Below are 19,437 nucleotides of genomic sequence, written 5' to 3' on the forward strand. Positions count from 1 at the left end.
ATTTATTTTTTATATTATAGAAAAAACATTCTCTACAATAGGTTTTCTAAAGTCAAAAAGAGTCAGCTTGTGTCATAAAAGAAAGCTGCCCAGTCTGATAAAGTTCAGAGAAATTAAAAAAACAAAAAAACAAATAATATATGAAAACGTCAGGTCTGTAAGAAAAGTATCTTCATTTGGACTTTGAATACTGGAACATTGAGACAACTGGGTCAATTCCTCCACCACCCGTCCCATCCTAACACAGTGACCATCCAGATGTCTGTGTGTGGGGGGGGGCAAGGCGTACACAATGCACAGTATTTGGCATTGGCCACCTCTCCGTATGTCGATGGTCCATAGAGCGCAGACATCTCTACTAATCAATGGAAGTGCACTGCAGACTTGCACAGATTGACTCCTTTTAACAGAAAACAGTGTTCAGAGAGGATGCCTTGACCTCGGTTTGTGGGTTACTAACACTTGAATTTAGTGGCTCAGCTCATTTCCAACAGCTGGTTTTCCTTAAAGCAGTGAGTTACTCCACCTGGCAGACCTCATCTCTTTCCCTGGAAGGTAAACTGCATGGGGATGACAGACATACACCTAGCCTAATAATAGCCTTCTGTAGAGTGTGACCAACATTATTATTATTTTTTTAAATAAAATGTAAGTGCTGCAATGTCTTCTGCCTGCCACTGAGGGGAGACTAGCTGGCTCACTGACTGACAATGCTGGACTGTGAATCGACAGGAAGTAGCAGAATATTTACATCTAAACATTCCAGAACGAACAGCTACAGCATCCTGGGTGGAGTGGTGGAGTGGTGGTGCCCCCCCCCCAGATACACACCCTCCTACCAGGAAGACAGACTCCTGACACTGTTGTGACACTTAGGACCCATGAATCTCAACTCTGAGACTGAAGTGCCCCGGCTCACCAAGTGGCAATGGAGAGGTGTGTGTGTGTAGGTGTGAGTGTGAGTGTGAGTGTGAGTGTGAGTGTGAGTGTGAGTGTGAGTGTGAGTGTGAGTGTGAGTGTGTGTGTGTGTGTGTGTGTGTACCACCATTTCAGTATGCCTTACTTCAAGACCAAAGCATAGAGAGGTTGGACTGCACGCAAGTTGTTTTCAACGGTTGTCAAAATAAAAACAATGAAAGTATTCAAATATATTGAAAGAAAAGTCCATCTACAATTATAATCAGTCTCTTTTTTTCCAAGTTAAGGCTTCCTATGTCAATTACAATATTGTGTGCATGGTTTAATATATTTAGTTAACCTCTCAGTTTTGACAATGTAAGGTCCTCCAAAGTCCATGTTTCAGCCAATCTTCTTCCTCCTCCTCCTCCTCCTCCTCCTCCTCCTCCTCCTCCACTCTCCTCCCAGTAAACAGTGGAGGGGAGCCTTCCGTTAGCGTAGAAACTGTGCCAGAGAGGAGCGTGTCGTGTAGGTCTGACTAGACTAGTGCAGTCTGCCAGACAGTACCAGAGGTCCAGTTACACGTTATGTATCGTGCCAGCATACTCCCTACACAGCCAGCTTGGGGGTGGGGGATGAATCCAACTGAATAGAACAAAATTACACATACAAAACATTGAAATTAGTCTCCCCTTGCTCTCCCCTTATGCTCGCTCTGGCTTTGGAGAGGGTGGATTCAACACCAAGTAATACAGTAAAGAGAGGCGACAGCAGAGTCCCTCCCTACATCAGAGTGCCAGGTCGGAGAGTGTCCCCCCATCTCTTCAGAGCTGCGGCGTTGCTGTGGGGTTCTCTACTCATCTGCTCATGTAAGGCGACTGTTTGGGGACGCCGGCGTAACTGTGGTGGGTGGGGCCCGTGTACATCATGTTGCCGTGGTGATTGGGCTGCATAGGCTGCTGCGGGTACCCCTGCCCCCCCATCATGCCCATCTGCATTTGCATGGGGTACTGGGCGGGCTGGTTCATGTAAGGGGGGTTCCCATGGTAACCGCTGTTCATCATAGGCTGTGGCATGCGGTAGCCGGCCGACATGGCGTTCAGCTGGTTCATGTTCATGGTGTTGTAACCGGCCGGCGTGGGCATGAGGTTGGGCATCATACTGCGCTGCACGGCCAGGGTACGGGGCGAGCCTTGCATGGCCACGGACCCAGAGCTGCGGCCGTACAGCTGCTGCTGGTGCGGGGAGGGAGCGGGGGCCAGCTGGGCCTTGGAGCGGATGGCGATGTGGCCCTTGACTGTGGCCATCTGGCCCTGCAGCCTCTGGGTGTGGGGCGGGGGAGGCAGGCCAATGTTGCCTGTGGGCATGTTGCACTGCAGCTGCAGGGAGCCCAGGTTCATGGAGCCAGAGCTCATTTGTGGAGGGGGGCTCATGGTGGCCTGGCCCTGGGTTAAGGGAGGGTGTGGTGAGGGGGAGAGCTGGGCCAGACCGGGGTTAGACAGAGAAACACTGGTGGCGTATGACGTGACAGAGGCCGAGTGCGAGTAGGGCATGGCGTGGGGGTCCATGATGGTGTTGGTGAGCTGCTGCAGCTTAGCCAGGCTGAACGTGGCCGAGGGCTGGGGGTAACCCCCTGCACTAAAGTCCTGGCCCATCCGCTCGTAGAGGCTGCGGCCCCCACCCTGGGAGGCACTCTCAGGGATCTCCATGATCATTGGCGTGGAGCCAAAGCCATTCCCCATACTGCACTGGGATAGGGGCTGCTGCTGCTGGGGCGTGTGAGGGTTTGGAGGGGCCGAGGGCTGGGGGTTGGGAGCCTGCTGCTGCTGAGGGGGCTGCTGCACTTTTTTCTGGGACTGCTGGCTGGCGCTGGGCGGCCTCTCGTTCACAAAGCTCTGAGGGGACTTGATGCCTTGGTGGGTGTTAACAGACGGCGGACGGGGTGGCAGGGGAGGCTGAGACACACTGTTGTTGCCACCCATGTTGGCTCCCGGACCATTATTGGGCCCTGGCCCGGTCTGTTGGATGAGGCTGCAGCTGCCCATGGCGAGCTGTGATGTCACGGCGCCGGTGGGAGACGTGAGGCCGGGCGCCGGGACAAAGGAGCAGCTGTTGCCCTGTGAGGAGGGCGTGGCCGAGTTAGAGGAGGAGCCCGCCGCCGACGAGGTCGAGGCGACCGCATGGTTACCGCTGTTGTTCCCTCCCCCGCTGCCCATGGTGGAATCGTAGCTGCTGGGATTGTCATAGTTCTCTGTGGTGCTCTCGATGCTACCCAGGTCACTGAATCCACTGTCCACCACCTGCTGGGAGTGGTCCGACACCGACGGCACGTCCATCATGGGACTGGTCTCCATGTTCTGCAGGGACGGGGCTGACAGAGAGCTGGGGTGCTCAGGGGTGATCTGGGTGTACACCCCTCCCCCTGTTCCCCCGGTAGGGCCTGGCGTGCCCTCTCTCTGCTGCCCCAGCCCAGACTCCATCACCCCTCCTGGAGTCACGCCTGCTGGGCTGTTGACGGAGCGGACTGATTGGCTGGGTAAGGGGGTCATGGGGGGGTTGGTATGGGGTAGGGGGCTGCTGTGTTGGGAGGTTCCACACTCCTCCACCAAAGCCAGTTGGGTAGCCTCCTCCTCTGTCTCCCCGGCGTGGCTGTAGCTCTGCAGGGTGCGGCAGGCGGCCAGCGTCTCTTCACAATCCTGGTAGGCTCCGTGGGAGACCCCATGGCTCTCTGGCTCCTCGTCCTGGGCCTCTCCCTGGGTCAGAGACTGGACCGCCTGCACCGTTTCCAGGTCCAGCTCGTTGTTGTGGTGGTGCTGGCCGTGGTGGGACCCATGGTGGTGGGTCAGCTCCTCCTTGAAGGAGTCGGGGTGCTGGTGGGGGTGTGGGTGCTGGTGGGGCTCAATCAGCACCGTGACAGCCTTGTCCTCGGGGTGCAGCGGCTGCTGCTCTAGGGGCTCGGAGGGGACTGAGATGGCTGTCACAGTCTCCACCGCCGCAGCTGCCGCTGCTGACTCCTCCGCCTCTCGCCGCCGCCTCCTCTCGTCCTGTGCTGCGTCCAGCGGCCGGCACTTCACCTCCTGCAGCTCCTCCTCCGCCTCTTCGTCGTTCTCCTCTTCGTCCTCCTCCTCTTGCTTGCTGACATAGGCATCTCTGGCCTGCACGCTTCCCTGCATGTCTAAAAAACCTTCCCCACCCTGGGGTTCCTCTTTGACGAGTGGAGAGCAGGCGGGGGTGGCAGGCTCTTCCTCCTCCTCAGAGTCCTGGCTCTTCCTCTTCTTGCTGTTGCTCTTGTCCTCCAGGTGTCCGTCTCCTTCGTCATCTGCATCATGGTCTTCGCTGCGTCTGCTCCCCGAGCCTGGCATTGCCACGGTCCTCCTGCTGCTGCTGCCCAGGCTCGCACACTCCTCATCCTCCCTCTCCTCGTCTTCCTCATCCTCCCTGTCAGCCATGTCTCTGTTCTTGTCTGGCCTGCTGGGCTGGGGGGCACTGGGGCCTCCGGTAGAAGACGGGGAGAGCAGGGAGCGGGTCGGTGGATGGCTCTGTTTGTCCTCTACCCAGCCCCTCTCTGTCTCCTCCTCCTCCTCCTCTGGCTCCGAGACAAGGAGCGGCTTAGGGACGGGTTGTTGTAGCAGGGATGGGTTTTTGGGCGGTCGCCCCCGCCTCTTGGGGATCTTCTGCTCAGGCTTGGGGGGGTAGTCGTCCTCTTCATCAGAGTCTTTGCGTTTGTCATTGTCGGTAGCTGCAGCTCTGGAGGACCTCTTGCAGGCTCGGTCCTCTAGCTGCTTGGGAGGCTTGTCTAGCTGCTGCCCCCCTCCCAGACCCAGCCTCGGTCGCTCTGCCTCCTGCCTCTTGGCCTCCTCCTGGGCCCGCTGTAGGTACCAGCTCCGGGGCTTGGGGCCTGGCTTCATCTTGACCTTGGGGGGCGGAGGGTCGCCCGAGGTGGTCAGACTGGTGTCCCCTGCGTTCTGGTTGGCCCCGCTGCCAGGTGGTATGCCCGGCCATTTTCTCAAGTGCAGGGGCTTGCGGGGCTTGCCCTTGGGCCAGCCTTTCTTCTTCTTGACGGGGGACTCTGGGGTGTCTGCGGAGGCCGTGGGCTCTGGGTTCCGTAGGGAGGCAACTGACTTCAGAACAGGAGTGGGTTCTATACGAGAACAGAGGGAGAGAGATATCCATTGTTACACGTACAGATCTACTCAAGCAAGTACTGTATATCAATGCCTAGCTACTGTACACCTATACATTGCTACATACAGTGGGGCAAAAAAGTATTTAGTCAGCCACCAATTGTGCAAGTTCTCCCACTTAAAGATGAGGCCTGTAATGTTCATCATACAGTGCCTTGCGAAAGTATTCGGCCCCCTTGAACTTTGCGACCTTTGCCACATTTCAGGCTTCAAACAAAGATATACAACTGTATTTTTTTGTGAAGAATCAACAACAAGTGGGACACAATCATGAAGTGGAACGACATTTATTGGATATTTCAAACTTTTTTAACAAATCAAAAACTGAAAAATTGGGCGTGCAAAATTATTCAGCCCCCTTAAGTTAATACTTTGTAGCTCCACCTTTTGCTGCGATTACAGCTGTAAGTCGCTTGGGGTATGTCTATCAGTTTTGCACATCGAGAGACTGAATTTTTTTCCCCATTTCTCCTTGCAAAACAGCTCGAGCTCAGTGAGGTTGGATGGAGAGCATTTGTGAAAAGCAGTTTTCAGTTCTTTCCACAGATTCTTGATTGGATTCAGGTCTGGACTTTGACTGAGCCATTCTAACACCTGGATATGTTTATTTTTGAACCATTCCATTGTAGATTTTGCTTTATGTTTTGGATCATTGTCTTGTTGGAAGACAAATCTCCGTCCCAGTCTCAGGTCTTTTGCAGACTCCATCAGGTTCTCTTCCAGAATGGTCCTGTATTTGGCTCCATCCATCTTCCCATCAATTTTAATCATCTTCCCTGTCCCTGCTGAAGAAAAGCAGGCCCAAACCATGATGCTGCCACCACCATGTTTGACAGTGGGGATGAGGTAATCAGGGTGATGAGCTGTGTTGCTTTTACGCCAAACATAACGTTTTGCATTGTTGCCAAAAAGTTCAATTTTGGTTTCATCTGACCAGAGCACCTTCTTCCACATGTTTGGTGTGTCTCCCAGGTGGCTTGTGGCAAACTTTAAACAACACTTTTTATGGATATCTTTAAGAAATGGCTTTCTTCTTGCCACTCTTCCATAAAGGCCAGATTTGTGCAATATACGACTGATTGTTGTCCTATGGACAGAGTCTCCCACCTCAGCTGTAGATCTCTGCAGTTCATCCAGAGTGATCATGGGCCTCTTGGCTGCATCTCTGATCAGTCTTCTCCTTGTAGGAGCTGAAAGTTTAGAGGGACGGCCAGGTCTTGGTAGATTTGCAGTGGTCTGATACTCCTTCCATTTCAATATTATCGCTTGCACAGTGCTCCTTGGGATGTTTAAAGCTTGGGAAATCTTTTTGAATCCAAATCCGGCTTTAAACTTCTTCACAACAGTATCTCGGACCTGCCTGGTGTGTTCCTTGTTCTTCATGATGCTCTCTGCGCTTTTAGCGGACCTCTGAGACTATCACATTTCAGATGCATTAATACGGAGACTTGATTACACACAGGTGGATTGTATTTATCATCATTAGTCATTTAGGTCAACATTGGATCATTCAGAGATCCTCACTGAACTTCTGGAGAGAGTTTGCTGCACTGAAAGTAAAGGGGCTGAATAATTTTGCACGCCCAATTTTTCAGTTTTTGATTTGTTAAAGAAAAAGTTTGAAATATCCAATAAATGTCGTTCCACTTCATGATTGTGTCCCACTTGTTGTTGATTCTTCACAAAAAAATACAGTTTTATATCTTTATGTTTGAAGCCTGAAATGTGGCAAAAGGTCGCAAAGTTCAAGGGGGCCGAATACTTTCGCAAGGCACTGTAGGTACACTTCAACTATGACAGACAAAATGAGAAAAAAAAATCCAGAAAATCACATTGTAGGATTTTTAATTTATTTATTTGCAAATTATGGTGGAAAAAAAGTATTTGGTCAATAACAAAAGTTTCTCAATACTTTGTTATATACCCTTTGTTGGCAATGAGAGAGGTCAAACGTTTTCTGTAAGTCTTCACAAGGTTTAGAGCAGTGATGTTTTGGGGCTGTTACTGGGCAACACGGACTTTCAACTCCCTCCAAATATTTTCTATGGGGTTGAGATCTGGAGACTGGCTAGGCCACTCCAGGACCTTGAAATGCTTCTTAGGAAGCCACTCCTTCGTTGCCCGGGCGGTGTGTTTGGGATCATTGTCATGCTGAAAGACCCAGCCACGTTTCATCTTCAATGCCCTTGCTGATGGTAGGCTTTGTTACTTTGGTCCCAGCTCTCTGCAGGTCATTCACTAGGTCCCCCCGTGTGGTCCTGGGATTTTTGCTCACTGTTCTTGTGATCATTTTGACCCCACGGGGTGAGATCTTGCGTGGAGCCCCAGATCGATGGAGATTATCAGTGGTCTTGTATGTCTTCCATTTCCTAATAATTGCTCCCACAGTTGATTTCTTCAAACCAAGCTGCTTACCTATTGCAGATTCAGTCTTCCCAGCCTGGTGCAGGTCTACAATTTTGTTGCTGGTGTCCTTTGACAGCTCTTTGGTCTTGGCCATAGTGGAGTGTGACTGAGGTTGTGGACAGGTGTCCTTTATACTGATAACAAGTTCAAACAGGTGCCATTAATACAGGTAACGAGTGGAGGACAGAGGAGCCTCTTAAAGAAGAAGTTACAGGTCTGTGAGAGCCAGAAATCTTGCTTGTTTGTAGGTGACCAAATACTTATTTTCCACCATAATTTGCAAATAAATTCATTAAAAATCCTACAATGTGATTTTCTGGATTTTTCCCCCCTCATTTTGTCTGTCATAGTTGAAGTGTACCTATGATGAAAATTACAGGCCTCTCATCTTTTTAAGTGGGAGAACTTGCACAATTGGTGGCTGACTAAATACTTTTTTGCCCAACTGTAAATAACTGCTCTGTTAGCCCTGTGGACTCACCGTCCTCCTCAGACTCTGTGAGACTGGCTCGTCGGCCCCGTTTGGCCGTAGGGTCCGTGTGTCGGAGGGCGGAGCGGCCCGGGGGGTAGCGCCTCAGGGGGGTCTCCTCCTCCAGCCGGGGCATTGGCCTCTCAGAGTCAGAGTCCACGAAGGGCTCATCTAGCACCTCTGTGGTCTCGGAGATGGTCTCGGTCACCACGCTGCTATGGGCGTGGCTGTGGCTGCGCTGACGCATGCGCCTCTTCCTCAACGGTTTCTGGGGAGACATGGAAAAGCTATTGAAAACAGTAAAACGTTGCAAGCAGAAAGTGTGCATTTCTTATTTTGGAAGAGGTCAACACATGTCACTAATGTTTCTTTCGAGGTCACAACGTTCTTAACATTTGGAGTGACCTATATCAAGCAGTTCAGCAGATCCAGTCTTTCCATTCACCTTGCATTTGAGCCCCAGGGTGGGTTTTGTGAGGATGGGTGGGGAGTGATCCCCAGTCTCCACGTCATCGTCGCCATCCTCTTCCTCGCTGCTTTCACTGAAGCAGCTTCGTCTGACCGGCGACAGGTCGCTGAGCCTGGGTGACAGGGGCAACTGGGGCAAGGCCTCCCCGGGCCCCTCACTCAGCCTGCGCTTGGAGCCCCTCTTCTTCCTGGGAGGCCGCCCTCTGCTGCGTGGGGGTGGGACAACAGATTGCCTGCCAAGCATCTCTAGGGGCCTGATGGTGCCTGTAGAATCTGCCTGCTGCCTGTCTGAGGAGAAGAGGGAGGGTGGGCTGCTGCCGAATGTGGGGCTGGCATTAGTGCCCTCAGTTCTGTCCTCCTCCTCCTCATCATCATCATCATCATCCTGCACTTCCACCCGGCTCTTTGGGGGTCGTCCCGGGCCCGGCCGCCTCTCGGCCCGCGGCCCATCCTTCACCTTGCCCCAGGGCCAGTTCTTGGGCGGGCGGCCCCTGCCCCGGCGCTCTCCGTTGGCGGGGGAAGGGGGGCGGTGGTCGGGGATGGGCAAAGGGCAGCGGACTGGGGAGGAGGCCGGAGAGCTTTGGCTAGCGGGGAACCCCGGGAAGCACTTTCTCTCCTCTTCTTCCTCGCCTCCTCGGATGAGCCAGGAGAATGGAGACACCTTGTGGCTAGGCTTGATCTGTTTCAAAATATCAAATTAACTCCATAATGTACCACCCTAATACACACAATATTGTAATTTATTTTAGAACCTGAAGCGTCATTATCCTCACCTCCTTGCAGGTGTCCTCCTCTCCCTCCTCCTCCTCCTCCTCTCCCTCCGACACCACAGTGTTGGTGATGATGATGGGGGTCCAGCGGAGAGAGTCAGGGTCCACCTCTAGCAGCCGGGGCCTGGCGATGAGGCGAACCATGTGGGTGGACACCAGCTTCTCCTTGCGCACCAGGACTAGCCTACAGGACAGGGGGACAGAGACAGGGGAGGTCAAGGTGTTGTTCAGACAGATGGGTAAAACCCCACAGGGAGGGAAGAACCACTCTGAACAAATAACTCCCAAACAGACACGTGTTCCATGCTGTAGAATAGTCTTGTCAGCTTTCAAATGGCCTTGGTAGCCAGCATGTCGTTGAATTTGTGACGGCATCGTGGTTACGCCTCTGACGGTGCGAGCGCATGTCTCACCGCTCCCCTCTCTGCTCCAGCATGTTGAGGTGGTGCAGCGTGGCGGTGATGTCCTGGGGGCAGATGCCCGTGATCTTGCTGAGGCGTCGGATGGTGAGCTGGCGGTCGCGGACCTCATGGAGACACTCCAGCACCACGCTGCGCCAATAGGCCGTGTAGGACAGCCGTCCCAAGTCTGACAGGGGCTTCTCTGGGGAGCCGGGCTGGCCCTCCCGCTTGGACAGCAGGTAGCCTGGAGGGGAGGGGAGAGAGAGACGGGAGCGGGCGGAGAACAAGGTTCATTTTAAATGCGCACGAGGCGCATTTACATTTGACGGCATTTCTGTCTGACTATTGGTGTATACGATTCAGTCAGACCGTGTGAAATAAATTCATGCTACCTTTTCTACCACTACTTGCCCTGTTACTACATGATAGTGGTCCAGCTTTTCCTCAGAATAACCAACACCTTCTAAACCATCCAATTTAACCAGCTAAGCAGAGTAGGAAGGGGTCAATGCGGTTTTGATTATTCAGCTCAACAAGGAATTGGACCGGACGTTATTCATTACAGGCACTTTGAGTCAGATTCCAACATGTTGTTAGTTCAATTGAATGGGATTGACTGCTATTCCGATGGCATTGACCAAGAACTCTACAGCAGTTTAGAACCCCTGCTTCGGCATTAAAGAGGTCTGGGGAGCGGAGGTAAGAGCCTGGCTGAGAGCCTGAGTGGAGCTCCTTACTGAAGTCGATGAGGAAGCGGCCGTAGCCCTTGCGCTGGTACTGGGGAAGAATCATGATGCAGGACACGTTGTACTTCTGTTGACAGTGTTTCTCCTGGAGAGGAGAGAGAGAGAGGTAGAGAGAGTAGGCATGGAAACACACTCAGAGCAAGCCTGTGCTAGTACATACAGCAGGATTCTTGTGAGCGTGGTAAGATAATTGCTGTGTTTTGGCCGATTCCAGGAGCACCTGCAGCCGTAGACAGACAGACAGGGGGGTGAGACAGCATCAAAGCAGCGGTGGTTTCTATGCATACAGAGGGATTCACCGGAGTAGAAGGAAGGTGCGTCTAGACCAGGGTTCCCCGGAGAGCTACCGTCCAATTGGTTATCACCAATCTAGCACAGCTGATTCTAATAATTAGCTGGTTGATAAAGTGAAAAATCAGGTCAGTTACATTGGGTTGGAGCAAAAAAACCTACAGGAGGGTAGCTCTCCAGGAACAGGGTTGGAGAGCCCTGGTGTAGACACCGACCTAAAGACACATTGTCGTTGCATTTGTGATGGCGTCATGATTTTGACTGTGTGTGCGTGTCTCACCACTCCCCTCTCTGCTCCAGTATGAGGTGGTGCAGCGTGGCGGTGATGTCCTGGGAGCAGCACAATAGTGTGTGTGTGTGTGTGTGTGTGTGTGTGTGTGTGTGTGTGTGTGTGTGTGTGTGTGTGTGTGTGTGTGTGTGTGTGTGTGTGTGTACTAAGATAATTGCTGTGTTTTGCCAGGCAGCCTATGTGAATAAGAGCCCCTACATCCATACAGACACGGGGGAGACAGAGAAAGTGTCAAAGCAGCCGTGGTCGTTGCTCTGCACACCGAGGGATTCACCAGAGTTAAACGAAGATGCACCAGTGATCTACAGACAGTTTGGCCTTTTCCACTCGGAACGGTTAAGGTTAGGATTTTTGGGATAGTAAGCTGGTCCTAGATCTGTACCTAAAGAAACTTGTGGGTTCACCCTGTTGTGTTTCCTAATGTACAACTTCCTCCAGGACTGACGCAAGAGGTGGAGTTCGCCCCATTAGTTTGCGCTACATAAATCAATGTTTTTTTTTCCCTGTGATCGAATAAACATTGCATCTGGGCCCCTTTTCAATGCAGCAAAATTAAGTTGGATTTTGTTTTAGGCAGAGCCAGAGCGCACGGAGTAGAATTCTATTGACGGGGGCTAGTCCACGAGAGGTCTTTCAAGCCCCCACAAGTGAATACGCTTTTCAGATCAGCGCAGCGCACAATTGTTGCTATTCTTTGCAAGTCTGCGCGTTATAAAGCCCAGTTATAGATAAGTATAGGTCAGTAATGGGGAGTTACTGCTTCCTACAAGAGCACAAAACGTGTCGGCCACATTTCAAGCCGTCTATGAAAAGCCGGTCAGGCCAACTAAAAAAAAAAAAGCTTGTGTCTTAATTAAAGGCGCAGTGTTGTATTTTGAGACTGGCTTGAATATGCAAATAAGCCAATAGGCAAATAAGCCAATAGGCAAAGGGTAGCTTACGCCTAATTCTGTGTATGGTGACGGTTACATTTTGTTGAATGTTTTTTTTGCGTCATTCAATAAAATGCCATTTACAGTCATCTATTTGGCCCATGGTGTTACAGACCAAGGAAACAAAATCATTCATCAATGTCAAGCCCTTCATAATATACAAACTTCTTTTAAAGTCTCACGTAATGTAGGCCCGCATTGACCACCGCATATATAGGCTACATGGAGAAATCAAAAGCTACAGTATTTCCCTGTGAAAATGTTATGGGATTTGCTCCTTGGTTTTATTGGTAGGCCAGTCTGATAGTCCTACATTATGATCAAATAGCCTATTGGCTACTGTCTAAAACTGTAAGGGTACAGCCTCAGTGTTCACTGTAAACGCGCCGGGAAGTTACGCTAAAAAACGTTTCCGCTCACAAGACCTCAAATTTGCTCATTGCCCCCCAAGAAATTTGACTTGCTTATGTGTGTATATAAATCTATCTATCTCTAAATGTATTTGGTGGGTAGACGTACCTTGGAGAAATAGCCCACCAGGTGGCAGCCCTTGCTGTCGTTCTGTGTGAGAACGTAAAAGAGGAAGGGCTCCACGTCGTAGTACAGCGTCTTGTGGTCCAGGAACAGCTTGGCCAACAGACACAGGTTCTGACAGTAGATTGTGCTCATGTTCCCATCCACCTGAGACCACACACACACACACACACACACACACACACACACACACACACACACACACACAACATGAATGAAATGAAAACCTATATTTCCTAGAAGGAAATTTGATTTTCACATCATGAGCACAGACATCAACCACCAATCTGACAAAGACAATTATTCACAATTGACTACAATGACCCAAGGTCAAAAGGGCAGTCTTCACTGCACCATTCAGCCCGTTTCCGAACCGCAACGTCAGTAACTCTGAGACACTCATGGGATACGGGAGGGGAGTCGATTGCTTTTATAGCCTCAGACAATGATGCCAACGATGTGAAGCCATGGCATCCCTGGTGTCCCAGGCTGGGCGAGCGAGGGGCTCCCTGGCAGGCAGCCAGACCTCCCAGCTATTCTACTCTGCTGCTGAGTGAGGACAGGAGGGGACGAGGCGGGCTGGAGAGGCAGCGAAACTGCAGACGCTATCCTACAAGACAGACGGATGGCCATGGACTGACGGGCCCTCAATTAGAGGCCTGCAGTATGTACTGGAACAGCGGTTCTCAACCGTCTGCACATTGGATGTCGCTGGTCAGGAACTCAGACGGTTAGCTGACACCACGATAGTTGGTTCCGGAGTGATAGTTTTAACACAAGCAGTCCCGGTTCCAGGTACAACAAAACAAAAAGACTAGCAGTAGTTGTACTAGATAACAATCTAGGTACGGTAGCTTCACATAAGGCGGTGCTCTGTGTTGTGGGTCAATATTATAACAAGGTGGTTTTGGGAACAGTTGACACCTCAGTGGGGGAACAAGAGTCTTTGACAAATGCCTGTGAGACACTGCCACCCTTGGCAGAGGACATAGAAGGAGCAGGGTGGTTTTGTGGCGGGGGAGGTGACCTCGCGCCCCCCCCCCCATCTTGTATCCCTCTTTCAGTCTCACCTCGAACACGGAGACGTCGTCCTTCCTGTAGATCTCGTCGGCTGGAGGGTGGAACCAGGCGCACTTCCTCATGTGCTGGAAGAGGATGCTGCGACTCTTGACGTAACGCAGGCAGAACTCACACAGGTAGAGCTTAGGCAACCTGGGCCAGGCAGAGGAGGGAGAAGATTGAGGGGGAAAGGGTGAGACATCCCGTTACACGAGCGCAAACTAACAGTGGACTGACTCAGAGTGGAGCGTGTGTGGAGGAAAGCAGCGTGGGTCGTGTCGTTCGTTACCTGCTGTACTCTTGTGGGTACGGAGAAGAGTACCAAGTCTGGATCTCAAACTTGCCGAACTCGATGACAGACGGGCAACGCATTTGGGGATCTGGAGGGCCGGTCACCCCGACTTTCTGCAAAGGCAAAAAAATATAGACCAAAGAAGACAAAAAAGAAAGGGAGATAGACACACACACGGAGCGAGAGAAAGAGAGGAGGGTTCAGTTTTGGAGCTACAGCATCAAGCGAAGGCCAGGTTTTCCAACAGGGGATTAAGAAGAGCATGGAGCAGACAGAGATTACACACCAGGGATTACTGGGCTTTCTGACTGCCCCCTGCCTAACCCAGCACAGCATGTGGTTGTGTTTGCCTGACACGCACCAGCACTCAAACACAAGCACACACACTTAAGTGACAGGAAGAGACATACTCACACAGGCACAGTAAAGCAGAAACAAACTGGTCTCCTGTGCTCATAGGATTATTATTAGCTCTCTGTTCTGTCTTGAGTGGAAACTCTAGGCATCTACCACTGGGTGCTGTTGACACACTGGTAACCACACGCTTCCACACACACAGAGAGGCCCCTCACCCATGCCTACAGTGTCAGGTCTTTTTCACTGACTGCCATGACAGGGGAGAGAGGATCCACTCTAAGACAAAAGCGAGCAGTACCAGAATGCGTCTATTCTACACCATTTGCAAACAAACCACAACACAAAAAAGGGAAGCCATCAATTATAAAATCCAAAGTGGACATTTTAATCGCTGAGTGTGCACCTCTACCTTTCACCTGCCTTTCCTACTCTCCTACCGAGCAAGACTAGAGAAAAGTCTGACGGGAGGAGGAGGAGAATAAAACAACGTTGGCAATGAGAGTTTCTCCTGTGATGTACAGCAACGCTCTGAAGCTCTGCAGCGTCTGTACCAGTGAGGAATCACAACGGAATAGACACTGATAGAAAGATATGGAGGGAAGCTGATCTCTCACACACACAGAGAGAGACACACAGAGCGAGACAGACAGACAGGACAGAGACACAGACAGGACAGACAGGACAGAGACACAGACAGGACAGAGACACGGACAGCGAGAGTGAGACGGACAGCGAGAGTGAGACGGACAGCGAGAGTGAGACGGACAGCGAGAGTGAGACGGACAGCGAGAGTGAGACGGACAGCGAGAGTGAGACGGACAGCGAGAGTGAGACGGACAGCGAGAGTGAGACGGACAGCGAGAGTGAGACGGACAGCGAGAGTGAGACGGACAGCGAGAGTGAGACGGACAGCGAGAGTGAGACGGACAGCGAGAGTGAGACGGACAGCGAGAGTGAGACAGACAGCGAGAGTGAGACAGACAGCGAGAGTGAGACAGACAGCGAGAGTGAGACGGACAGCGAGAGTGAGACGGACAGCGAGAGTGAGACGGACAGCGAGAGTGAGACGGACAGCGAGAGTGAGACGGACAGCGAGAGTGAGACGGACAGCGAGACTTTCTTTCCTTCTCTGTGTGTGGTTACCTGTAGTGCCAGCTCCTGGATGCGTCTGAAGAGTTCCACGTCTTTCTCGGTCAGGTTCTCATGTCCTGGCAGCTTGTCCTCATCCTCGCGCCAGTCACTACTGTCCTGATTGTCTGTGGAGGGAAGAAACAGCCGGCGGGACACTTACAGAAAGGGAACAGAACAGTCATGTCTTAAGGTTCTGACAGACACAAAGTGCTGGAACTTGTAAATGGTATATGGGATTTTATTAGGATCCCCATTAGCTGTTGCGAAAGCAGCAGCTACTCTTCCTGGGGTCCGCACCAAACACGACATAATACAGAACATTAATAGACAAGAACAGCTCAAGGACAGAACTACGTCAGTAAGCAAGTTCTGCAGGTGTTGAGTCTGACTGAGGAACACCGTATGAAGTGGAACGTTTGACTGACACACATAAAGCCACTACAGCCTCTCCTTCACCCTCAGTATTCAACACATTATTCCAGCCTCCCCTCCTCACCTGTCCTGTCGTCACCCTCTCCCTTACGTATGGCCTTCTTACGGATGCGGTACTGCTGGGAGTAGTCCACCTCGTGCCGGGCCTTGCGTCCGTCTGGCGAGGGCGTGAAGAACTTGGTGAGGGCATCAATCAGGCCCTTGGTCTTCCTGTTGAAGCGCAGGCCGCCTTGCTCCGACGAGTCCTCCCGCAGGGAGAACAGCAGCCGATCGTCGCCAGGGTAACCCTCGCAGGACGAGCTGGACGACGAGCGCGGGGAGGAGCACTGCGAGCGACGGTCCGCCTTCCGCCGGCCACGCCCACCCAGCTTCTTGAAGGGCCGGCCTGGTCTGCAACGGGAGACAGGATTGGTCAGGGACCCAGCAGGAAAAAGCAACACACTACACAGACGACTAAGGACTAGAGGTCGATCGATTAATCGGAATGGCCGATTAATTGGGGCCGATTTCAAGTTTTCATAACAATCGGAAATCGGTATTTTTGGACACCGATTTGGCCCCCCAAAAATACCTTTATTTCATATTTAGTTAACGGTGGGTTAACTGCCTTGTTCAGGGGCAGAGCAACAGATTTTTACCTTATCAGCTCGGGGATTTAATCTTGCAACCTTACAGTTAACTAGTGCTTCTACACCTGCATTGCTTGCGGTTTGGGGATTTAGGCTGGGTTTCTGTACAGCACTTTGAAATATCAGCTGATGTACGAAGGGCTATATATAAATACATTTGATTTGAACTAGTCCAACACCCTAACCACCTGCCTCTCATTGCACTCCACGTGGAGCCTGCCTGTTACGCAAATGCAGTAAGCCACGGTAAGCTGCTAGCTAGCATTACATTTATCAATCATAATCACTAGTTAACTACACATGGTTGATGATATTACTAGTTTATCTAGTGTGTCCTGCGTTGCACATAATCGATGCGGTGCGTATTCGCAAAAAAGGACTGTCGTTGCTCCAATGTGTACCTAACCATAAACATCAATGCCTTTCTTAAAATCAATACACAGAAATATATTTTTAAACCTGCATATTTAGCTAAAAGAAATCTAGGTTAGCAGGTAATATTAACCAGGTGAAATTGTGTCACTTCTCTTACGTTCATTGCACGCAGAGTCAGGGTATATGCAACAGTTTGGGCCGCCTAATTTGCCAGAACTTTACGTAATTATGACATAACATTGAAGGTTGTGCAATGTAACAGGAATATTTAGACCTATGGATGCCATCCGTTAGATAAAATACGGAACGGTTCCGTATTTTACTGAAAGAATAAGCGTCTCGTTTTTTTAATTATAGTTTTCCGATTTGACCATATTAATGACCCAAGGCATGTATTTCTGTGTGTTATTATGTTATAACTAAGTCTATGATTTGATAGAGCAGTCTGACAGAGATAGTAGGCACCAGCAGGCTCGTAAGCATGAATTCAAACAGCACTTTAGTGCGTTTTGCCAGCAGCTCTTTGCAATGCTTCAAGCATTGAGCTGTTTATGACTTCAAGCTCCCGAGATGAGGCTGGTGTAACCGATGTGAAATAGCTAGCTAGTTAGTGGGGTGCGCGCTAATACCGTTTCTAACGTCACTTGCTGAGACATGGGAGTGGTTGTTCCACTTGCTCTGCATGGGTAACGCTGCTTCGAGGGTGGCTGTTGTCGATGTGTTCCTGGTTCGAGCCCAGGTAGGGGCGCGAGGAGAGGGACGGAAGCTATACTGTTACACTGGCAATACTAAAGTGCCTATAAGAACATCCAATAGTCAAAGGTATATGAAATACAAAAGGTATAGAGAGAAATAGTCATAATTCCTATAATAACTACAACCTAAAACCTCTTACCTTGGAATATTGAAGACTCATGTTAAATGGAACCATCAGCTTTCATATGTTCTCATGTTCTGAGCAAGGAACTTAAACGTTAGCTTTCTTACATTGCACATACTGCACTTTTACTTTCTTCTCCAACACTTTGTTTTTGCATTATTTAAACCAAATTGAACATGTTTCATTATTTATTTGAGGCTAAATTGATTTTATTGATGTATTATACTAAGTTAAAATAAGTGTTCATTCAGTATTGTTGAAATTGTCATTATTACAACAACAAAAAATAATAATTATCAAATCGGCCGATTAATAGGTATCAGCTTTTTTGGTAGACCTCAACTAAGGACTGGTCATTTGGAAGCGTCAAGAGCCACTGAACACAGCCAAAACGTAAAAACTAAACTAATGATCGATTGTACAGATCGTCATTCATGTTTCCAATGATCGAAGTGTCAACAAATGAGTAAGGCTCGGTCCTCGACTCCCGACATTAAAACGTTGATCGGTGAGTTTTATATTTAGATTCTTATGCTCCAACAAAGCTTCATTTCCAGCATGAAACACAGCAGACCTTTTATTTTTAGTTATTAGGCCCTGTAATTAAACAGTTTGTGGTCATGGTAAATGGTCTACTCCGGCCAGTGAAACTGTAGCGGGGCCGATCTGAAGTTGCCTGCTGTGTTTCACGGGTCCAGCGACACGCCGTGCCCGAGCTGCTGGCTCCCGGACGGTGCTGCCGGGCAGCCGCCCTCTCCGTCGCGTTACTAACCTGTTCTTGGGTCGTCCCAGTGGTGCGTTGTAGCGGCGTTTGATTTGTGCTGCCTTTTCATGTAAGAGCTTTCTGCCCTTTTTCCTGGGCTGACACATCTGACAGATCCACATGCCTGGTGGGAGAGCAGATCAGAGTATTGTGTATTAGCTTTGCTGGCATTAAACCTCTTCGGTACTACTACTATTCTAGGACATGCACCGACCACACAGTACTAGCAGCATTAGAACAGCAAAAAAGGATATGTTTCATTACACTGCCGGAAAATGGGTTTGTGGTCCTTCTGAGCTTTGTCATTCGTTACCAATTACCTCGTGGCCATAGTCGTTCAGATGCACAGTGGATCCATTTACTGCAGAGAGGCGCAGGTCTTTCCAGGGACTGTGTATGTTTAAGTGGGTTTTATTGGGTACGTTAGACGGGTCAGGGGTGGGAGAGGGGGAGGGGGGTTACCTTTTGGCATCCGCATCAGTGGGGGGTCACAGCACTCCATGTGGAAGCCCCGGTCACAGGAGTCACAGAACAACATGTTCTCCTACACACACACAGTACATATTTGGTCACTCCCTGCACATCATGTTTACGCTGAACTTACATTTCCACCATTTGCCTTCAACCAGTCCTGTAGTTGGACGTTCAGAAGAGAGAGAACCATCTGTAGCAGCCGTCCAAAATAGTTCTGAGCCGAAGCACAACCAGGCACACAAGCACTCACCGCGTTTTTGCCTTGATCCTGACAGTTGCTGCAGGTCTTGCATTCGATGCACTGCCACCACAGAGCTTTGACTCGCACCGTGAGCTCCGGTGAGAACTTCAGACAGGACGGGTGGCCTAGGGGACACAGATCAACAACGTCGAAACACTCACAAGCCTGACAACCACACGAGATCAAAACACCACCCCAAAAGCCGTATAGATCCAGCTCAACCACGACGACAAACTGAAAGATTCAGACATCTAACAGAACAGCCTGTCGAAACATACATTTAGCCTAGTTCGACGAATCAAAAACTACATCTGACCTAGTATTCAAATGAAACCCGAGACATAAATCCAAGGTGCAGTAAGGGAGGGGGAAGTAGCAGGCAGCGCTTCATTGATGTCCCAGCATATATAAACCGTG

General features: G+C 50.4%; 1 protein-coding gene across 1 annotated transcript in view; it reads right to left on the reverse strand.

Annotated features, from left to right (window-relative positions):
* Positions 1-1,334: 1,334 nt before the first annotated feature.
* LOC124034170 (histone acetyltransferase KAT6A-like) overlaps positions 1,335-19,437 on the reverse strand; it is a 37,006-nt gene continuing 18,903 nt past the window's right edge. The window contains exons 4-17 of the mRNA XM_046346974.1: positions 19,030-19,145; positions 18,768-18,849; positions 18,315-18,429; positions 15,723-16,048; positions 15,239-15,351; positions 13,736-13,851; positions 13,458-13,599; positions 12,373-12,534; positions 10,333-10,426; positions 9,608-9,839; positions 9,198-9,378; positions 8,402-9,103; positions 7,969-8,224; positions 1,335-5,038 (exon numbers count right to left, since the gene is read on the reverse strand). Of these exons, the coding sequence (XP_046202930.1) occupies positions 1,755-5,038; positions 7,969-8,224; positions 8,402-9,103; positions 9,198-9,378; positions 9,608-9,839; positions 10,333-10,426; positions 12,373-12,534; positions 13,458-13,599; positions 13,736-13,851; positions 15,239-15,351; positions 15,723-16,048; positions 18,315-18,429; positions 18,768-18,849; positions 19,030-19,145 (5,921 nt within the window). The 3' untranslated portion in view covers positions 1,335-1,754. The remainder of the gene's footprint in view (positions 5,039-7,968; positions 8,225-8,401; positions 9,104-9,197; positions 9,379-9,607; positions 9,840-10,332; positions 10,427-12,372; positions 12,535-13,457; positions 13,600-13,735; positions 13,852-15,238; positions 15,352-15,722; positions 16,049-18,314; positions 18,430-18,767; positions 18,850-19,029; positions 19,146-19,437) is intronic.

Source organism: Oncorhynchus gorbuscha, linkage group LG04, assembly GCF_021184085.1.
Source record: "Oncorhynchus gorbuscha isolate QuinsamMale2020 ecotype Even-year linkage group LG04, OgorEven_v1.0, whole genome shotgun sequence".
NCBI lineage: Eukaryota > Metazoa > Chordata > Actinopteri > Salmoniformes > Salmonidae > Oncorhynchus > Oncorhynchus gorbuscha.